The sequence below is a fragment of the Amyelois transitella genome, chromosome 28 (genome assembly GCF_032362555.1).
Source record: "Amyelois transitella isolate CPQ chromosome 28, ilAmyTran1.1, whole genome shotgun sequence".
Classification (NCBI taxonomy): domain Eukaryota; kingdom Metazoa; phylum Arthropoda; class Insecta; order Lepidoptera; family Pyralidae; genus Amyelois; species Amyelois transitella.
The window spans coordinates 1,436,537-1,445,085 of NC_083531.1; the positions used below are offsets into that span (position 1 = coordinate 1,436,537).

The window sequence follows — 8,549 nt, forward strand, 5'->3', positions numbered from 1 at the left end:
GGAAAGAGGTAGTCTCTGCCTACCCCTTCGGGAAAGAGGCGTGATTTTTATGTATGTATGTATATTTGTACACGCATCACGTCAGAACTATCGCACCAATTCGAATGTAATTTTCACAGATTTTTTCCCGTTTTTGGCTTTCAGGAAGCTTTATGTAGGTAAGTATAGGAAAGTCATCTGTTTTTTTTACTTGAAGTACATTCAAACGCTGACGGAGTCGAAGTGAAAAGCTAGTAAATAAATATTTTTATCGTGGAAGACATACCTAATTCTAAAGATGGGTGCACTATACATTTACATATAGCATGGAATTAGCTTCATCTAAGTGCTACCAAGTAATTCTGTACTGAACGCTTCGGTAATGAAATGCTAACTTGAAATTAGGGCAGTATTCGCTTAGCCGTGGTTATATATACATTGAATACATGCATACATAGTTATAATCACGTCTTTATCCCTTGCGGGGTAGACAGAGCCAACATTCTTGAAAATACTGATAGGTCACATTTAGATGTTTGGCACAATGATAGAATTAAGATTCAAATAGTGACAGGTTGCTATCCCATCGCCTAAAAGAAGAATCCCAAGTTTAAAAGCCTATCCCTTAGTCGATATTACGACATCCATGGGAAAGACACGGCGTGGTCCTATTCTGTTTTCTGTTGGTGCCGGGAACCACACGGCACTTTAAAAAAGAACTAAATACGATATTCCAAAATTCCGACAGGAAATACCGAAACAAGATTTTAAAGATACGGATGAAATTACGAATCTCTATCAGAACTTTTCTTTCGCTAAAAGACAATTCCCATACAATGACATGATAGCAAGTTTCTTATATAGCCGAAAAAACAGACAGACATACATATACATTAAATAATATTGTCACGCCTTAACCCTGCTGTACATTATAAACAGAGTTTGCTTATAAACAGATAAAAATTACTGCGGCCATATGCAAATTAAGCAATGACTTCACAGTGACAAGATATAGAATCTGTAAAAATGTTATTTTCAATTTTAACTACTGCCGCCATCTATAACTTTCATGTTACAGCTTTTAGTAAAAACGCTTGGGGAAAACTCAGGCGTGTGAATGAAAACTCAGTTTTCCCTACTGACTGCATAGTTCAGAAAAACATAAAAAGATGGCGCTCTACAAAAATATGTTACATCGAAATTCTGAATTTTTTTCGAGGTAATATTTATTGGTCTTTTTTTTTACCAAAATGAATAACGTTAACTATTTATTGATTATTCGTAACATACATTTATTTATACCTATATATAAGGAAGTATGCAGAGATCGTGGCAAGTGGAAAGAGGTAGTCTCTGCCTTCCCCTCCGGGAAAGAGGCGTGATTTTATGTATGTATGTATGTATGTACTTTTATTTATGTTGATTGCTAAGTCATCATATGGTGTTATAAGATTAGGCATGTTCCATTCTTAAGTATAGCTTAAGAGCTTAACAACATTTCATCAAAAATCGGTCCAGCGCCGTTTTGTCGTAAAACGTAATAGTACCGTACCGTAATAGACAGGCAGAAAGACAGACGTTTTCATTTATATTATATACTAGAGCACGCCCGCGGCTCCGTCCGCACCAAAAGTAAAATCCCACAAAATTTTGTTCCCCTGGGAATTTTGGTAAATCTATACTAATATTATAAAGCTGAAGAGTTTGTTTGTTTGAACGCGCTAATCGCTTTTTGTGTTGAATAGACCATTTATCGAGGAAGGCTTTAGGCTATATAACATCACGCTGTTACTATTAGGAGCGAAGAAATAATGGAAAATGTGAAAAAAAAACGGGGTAAATTATTCATACTTGAGGGCTTCAATGACGCCCAACATAACTATTCCACGCGAACGAAGTCGCGGGTACAGCTAGTCCTGTTATATGAAGCAAACATGCCAAATTCAAAACTTTAGTAGGTATCATAGCTATTGATCAGTTTCTTTTTGCGTTGAATAGACCATTTATCTAGGAAGGCTTTAGGATGTATAATATCACACTTCAACTATAAAGAGCAAAGAAATAATGGAAAATGTGAAAAAATCGGGGAAAATTATTCATACAATGATGCCCATAATAACTAATCCACGCGGACGAAGTCGCGGGCACTGCTAGTAGTATATGGATGTAAAATATACATATTATGTAGTTTATGACTCGGTAAAGTAAAAGTCAAATGTAAGACTTCAACTCTTACTCTCCCATGGATGTCGTAAAAGGCGACTAAGGGATATGCTTATAATCTTGGGATTCTTCTTTTAGGCGATAGGCTAGCAACTTGTCACTATTTGAATCATTAAGCTAAATAGCTGAACGTGGCCATTCAGTCTTTTCGAGACTGTTGGCTCTGTCTACCCCGCAAGGGATATAGATGTGATTATATGTATGTAAGACTTCATATTCTGTTTAATGTACTTTGAAAGGTACAGACTATTGTGTTAGAACAAAGATTTTTACGTAATTGATGTATTGTTCAGATGCAACATCCATTTTAGGGTTCTCAATTTCTAAAGGAAAATCGGAATTTTTAAACTATCATATTTTTCACAAAAAGAATAGGACCACTTCATCTCTTTCCCATGGATGTCGTAAAAGGCGACTAAGGGATAGGCTTACAAACTTGGGATTCTTTTTTAGGCGATGAGCTAGCAACCTGTCACTATTTGAATCTCAATTATATTCAAACAGCTGAACGTGGCCTATCAGTCTTTTCAAGACTTTCGGCTCTGCCTACCCCGCGAAGATACAGACGTGTATGTATGTAAATATTTACAAAAAACATCACGTTTGGATTCCCGCCAAAAACGTTCTAACATGCGGCTGACTGTACATTGCAAATGGTTGTAATTTTCAACAAAGAGTACTTTATGCAGTAGTATAACATCTTTACTACGTTTAACCAAACGTTAAGCGTATTAATTCTGATATTTCAAAAACTAGAAAATTCATCTAAGATCGAATTGTGAAATCTTTTTGTTTAATGTTAGCTAACATGGTGCTTACAAAATATGGTTGAACAGTGTGCAGTTAGGCATTTCGATTACCTAACTAAGATATTATTGCGTACGTAGGTAGTTACTAAGTCATAACCATTTTGTTTAACAGAAAAAAAAGTTAAACAATATTTTTTCTATAATTTTACTCATGAACGGGAAGAACATTTAAGAAGTAACATAAATTGTGCCCTGGATATTGATATTAATAAAAAAATAGACAAAAAAAAAAGAATTACATAACCACAAAATGTTTAAAACAAATTAATGTCAACCTGAACAAAAGTATTATTAAAGAAATAATAAAAATTATATTTAAAAACAAACTTAAAAATAAATATAATTAAAATATTAGTAACTATTTACAAAATCCCTCCATGCCAATTGAACTAGGAATATTGAAAAACATAATGAAACTCCTGTTAATTATAATTAGTATAAACTTAGTAAATACCAGCCATATTGCCCAATCGAATCGATCAGATATAATTATAACTTATGCCGGTCACGTGGAAGCAATGAATTCTGCAACAGAAACACCTAACACTACTACAAATAATGAAACTTCTAGAAATACAGAAACAACTACTGCACATACCACTACAACTGCAGAAGTAGCTACTTTTGAATATCCAGCAGAAGAAGGCGAAGTGATATTTGTGCCCAACGAAAAAGATCTACATAGAATAGAAGATGTTGAAAATGAATTTTATAATAGACCAGTGCTTATAAGTGACATGATAAGTAAAACTGCTATTGGAGATGTTATGAAGAAGGCGGAAACTGGTACGGATCATTATTTGCTTTGATCACATACACACATATATATAATCACTGTATCCCTTGCGTCGTAGACGTGGCCTAACAGTCTTGAAGAGACTGACAGGCCACGTTCAGCTGTATGATAGAATTGAGATTCAAATAGTGATAGGTTGCTAGCCCATCGCCTACAAGGAGCTCCAAATTTAAAAGCTTATCCCTTAGTCGCCTTTTACGAGAGCCATGGGGAAAATATGTTGGAAATCTTAGGTTGATTAGAAGAGACTGACTTGTGGACAGGACTTAATTAATCCTCGACATGACTTTATTTTAGAGCCTCCAAATCAAGATATTCTTTTCATTTCTGGCAAGAACGCCGAACAACAAGAGAAAGAACCACAAAAAGAAAGCGAGAAACATTTAGACACAAGACGAGATGGAAATAATAAACAAAGGATCAAGAAAAAACTGGATTGCAAGAACTTGAATTGTAGGAACAAGTTGGAATCGGTATGTGGAGTCAAAACGGACCATAATCAGTTAAAACACAGGTTGTTTTTGAATGAATGCTTCTTTAGAAAGGTCAACTGCGCTTTTAAATATGAAGAAAATAGTAAGTGTTGGTTATTTTATTATTATTAAATAATTTTTTATGTATTAAATGTATATATATGTATTTATAAACGAGATAGATTTTACAGATTGAGTAAGCGACGGAGTAAGTTTGAGACATGTATTACGAGATATACATATATACTAATATTGTGAAGCTGAAGAGTTTGTTTATTTGAACGCGCTTATCTCAGGAACTACTGGTTCGAATTGAAAAATTATTTTTGTGTTGAATAGACCATTTATCGAGGAAGGTTTTAGGCTATACAACATCACGCTGCAACTATTAAGAGCGAAGAAATAAATAAAAATGTGAAAAAAACGGGGAAAATTATTCACCCTTGAAGGCAATTCAATGACGCCCAAATTACTATTCCACGCAGACGGAGTTGCGGGCACAACTGATATGTAATATATGTTCATACATACATACATTATGGTCACGTCTATATCCCTTGCGGGGTAGACAGAGCCAATAGTCTTGAAAATACTGAATGGCCACGTCCAGCTATTTGGCTTAATGATGGAATTGAGATTCAAATAGTGACAGGTTGCTAGCCCGTCGCCTAAAAAAGTATCCCAAGTTTGTAAGCCTATCCCTTAGTCGCATTTTACGACATCCATGAGAAAGAGATGGAGTGGTCCTATTCATTTTTTAATTGGTGCCGGGAACCACACGGCACCGCATATGTTCATACTTTTCAGGATACAAACAAGTAGATAACTATCGCTGCCGCAACGTGGGAGCCCACCTCCCTATAAGGCCAAGTGTGACTCCTACCCCACCTACACCAGCACCGCCGAAACAAGACTTGAACATGCGCAGGAGTTTCTCTTCTAGGAGGTACTTTTTTCTTGTTTGTTTGTTTGTAAATTCTTTATAGTACATAACAAATTATAAGTGATACATAAAAAACATTAAAAATAACGACGTACAAGGGCGGACTTATCCCTGTGAGGGATTTCTTCCAGTCAACCAGGTATTTCAAAGAAATATATTATGTAAAGGGATAGTAGCCGCAGCTAGGTACAATGACTAAAAAGAAAAGGTAAAAAAAAAATTAAAATTAAATAAAAATAATTAAATATAAACATACATATTTTGTTTATAAAGATGTAGACTTTTATTCATTACAAGAGCGTAGAACAAATAATTCCAATAAACTTTGGTATCGAAGTTTGAGTTATAATTTGTTAGTGCACCCCCTTATATGTTGAGGATGATGCCACTCTTTTCCATGAATGTCGTAAAAGGCAAGTAAGGGATAGGCTTATTAACTTGGGATTCTTCTTTGAGACGATATATAAGAAGAATACAAAGTTTATAATCCTTAGTCGCCTTCTACGACATCCATGGGAAAGGGATGGAGTAAACTTGGTATTCTTCTTATATTGCGATGGGCTAGCATCCTGTCACTTTTTAAATCTCAATTCTATCATCAAGCCAAACAATTGAACGTGGTCTCTCAGCCTTTCAGCGGTCTTATTCTTTTTTTTATAGGTGCCGGGAACCGCACGGCTAATAAAGACGTAATAAGTATATTTACTCCTTTCTAATGTTTCTTATGTTTCCTTTCTAATGGAAAAGTGCCGTGTGGTTCCCGGCACCATTACAAAAAAGGATAGGACCAATCCATCTCTTTCCCATGGCTGTCGTAAAAGGCGACTAAGGGATAGGCTTACAAATTTGGGATTCTTTTTTGGGCGATGGGTTGGCAACCTGTCACTATTTGAATCTCAATTCTATCATTAAGCCAAATAGCTGAACGTGGCCACTCAGTCTTTTCAAGACTGTTGGCTCTGTCTACCCCGCAAGGGATATAGACGTGACCATATGTATGTATGTTTCTAATGTTCCAGATCTATGAACCGAGGCATCGACGGTAGCTTCTGTTCCCACCCCTGCCCCAGCTCTTGCCCGGACGATTACGACCCAGAATGTGCTGTGTCCAAAAAAGGGGAGAGGAAGGTCTTCGTGAACCACTGCAAACTGGACATGAACTCATGTTTCTATGGCGAAGGTAATGAAAGGTGCTTGCGAACCTGTATCTTTTATGTCATGAAGGAGTTAAGGAGAAGAAGGAATTGGCCCCCTTAAGAAGGAGTTGGTCAGCTTAAGAAGGAATTGGCCCCCTTAAGGAGGAGTTGGCCCCCTTAAGAAGGAGTTGGTCCGCTTAAGAAGGAATTGGCCCCCTTAAGAAGGAGTTGGCCCCGTTAAGGAGGAGTTGGCCCCCTTAAGAAGGAGTTGGTCCGCTTAAGAAGGAATTGGCCCCCTTAAGAAGGAGTTGGCCCCCTTAAGAAGGAGTTGGCCCCCTTAAGAAGGAGTTGGCCCCCTTCAGAAGGAGTTGGCCTCCTTAAGAAGGAGTTGGTCCACTTAAGGAGTTGGCCTCCTTAAGAAGGACTTGGCCCCCTTAAGGAGTTGGCCCCCTTAAGAAGGAGTTGGCCCCCTTAAGGAGTTGGCCCCCTTAAGAAGGAGTTTGCCCCCTTAAAAAGGAGTTGGCTCCCTTAAGGAGTTGGCCCCCTTAAGAAGGAGTTGGCCACCTTGAGAAGGAGTTGGCCCCCTTAAGAATGAGTTGACCCCCTTAAGAATGAGTTGGCCCCCTTAAGAATGAGTTGGCCCTCTTAAGAAGGAGTTGGTCCCCTTAAGAAGTTGGCCCCCTTAAGAAAGAGTTGGCCCCCTTCAGAAGGAATTGGCCCCCCTCCACGCCAGACCGCCCGAAGCCAAGCAGTATGCCAGTGACATCGTCGTCACCCCACCCGACTCTGACAACTAGGTTTGTTTTCTCTACATCGTTTAGAACGCTCGCCGGCCCCAAAGACGGCTGAGTCGACTCGCGACACGAAGACAAACCCTTCGCATCTTTTGTGTAAGTAGTAGTAGTAGTAGTAAGTAAGTTCCCAAGAACCTGCTCGTATTGACTGATACTTCAGCCAGGAGACGCCCGCCTCGATGCTGATTCCCGTAAGTCGTGCCTGATATCAGATGAAAATCTCGGTATCTATTATGTGTTATGTCACTGGTTTTTTTTTTTCGTCAAAAGAATATACTCATCAGGTTGAACAACTTTTGTTAAGACGCCATTTCGATGTTCAATAGAGTTTAGTTGAGTTGTTATGGTTCGATATCAGCTGTACCAGGATCCAAAATAAATTATACCCTATATGTTGGCCAGGCATAAGAGCTATATAACAATAAATGTTTCATTCAAATCCGTTCAGAAGTCCCGGAGATTAGCGTGTACAAACAAACATACAAACAGACAGACTTTTTATTTAAAATTCATGCTCGATTACTATTTTTATATCGTTATAATTTTTTCTTTAATATACGTACTTAATGTACAGACAACAATTTTTCACTGTTTTATTATATTATGACTAGCTATGCCCGCGACTTCGTCCGCGTGAAATAGTTAGTTTGAAGGATGAATAATTTTCCCCGTTTTTATTTTCTTATTTTCCATTATTTCTTTGCTCCTTATAGTTGCAGCGTGATGTTATATAACCTAAAACTTTCGTCGATAAATGGTCTATTCATCACAAAAAGATCTTTCCAATTCGAACTAGTAGTTCCTGAGATTAGCGCGTTCAAACAAACAAACGAACTTTTCAGCTTTATAATATTAGTATAGATCAGTGATCGCTTCATTTCAGTATGGCAACAGCGCCCCCTAGCGGAATGCGTCGGTGGCAAGAAAGCTGATATGCGTCAGAACAGAGGGTTCATAGCTTGGATGCAGCGGGTGGGGATGGTGAACAACAAAGGAAAACTGATGATTTGAGATTAATGATTAAGTTACTTTAAAAAAAAAACGCCGTGTCATCGCCAATTATTTATTTATTAACATGTTTTTTTATGAACGCAACACTGCATACACGCACTCTTTCACGCACGCGCTCAATCCTATTCCTGTCCCACTCCCGCTCCTTTTTCAAATGTCAAAAAGAATTAAAAAAAGCGCGCCCGTTCGTCTCCGCCGCGCAACCACGCCGGCTGAATAATGCAGCTGACCAAAAAAAATCTCAGAAGTTGCAACAATATTTTTACTTTTTATTAATTAAATTTTTCAGTATTTTTCACATCATCTCCTCTTCAATTTATAATTATTCATTACTAGTGGCCGCCCGCGACTTCGTCCGCATGGAAACCCTATCAATCCTGCGGGA

At 37.8% G+C, this 8,549-nt stretch overlaps 1 protein-coding gene across 1 annotated transcript; it reads left to right on the forward strand.

Moving 5' to 3' along the window:
* Nucleotides 1-3,529: 3,529 nt before the first annotated feature.
* LOC106133677 (uncharacterized) lies at nt 3,530-8,164 on the forward strand. The gene is made up of 5 exons (XM_013333486.2): nt 3,530-3,797; nt 4,105-4,383; nt 5,088-5,226; nt 6,243-6,403; nt 8,037-8,164. Exons 1-5 carry the CDS (start codon nt 3,530-3,532, stop codon nt 8,162-8,164), a joined length of 975 nt encoding a protein of 324 aa, XP_013188940.2.
* The last annotated feature ends 385 nt before the right edge of the window (nt 8,165-8,549 follow it).

Excerpts from the sequence above, each read along its gene's own strand:
- LOC106133677 (XM_013333486.2), top strand. The coding sequence starts at position 3,530 with ATGAATTCTGCAACAGAAACACCTAACACTACTACAAATAATGAAACT. Across the intron at positions 5,227-6,242 it reads AGGAGTTTCTCTTCTAGGAG|ATCTATGAACCGAGGCATCG; the intron begins GTACTTTTTTCT and ends CTAATGTTCCAG. Across the intron at positions 6,404-8,036 it reads CTCATGTTTCTATGGCGAAG|TATGGCAACAGCGCCCCCTA; the intron begins GTAATGAAAGGT and ends GCTTCATTTCAG.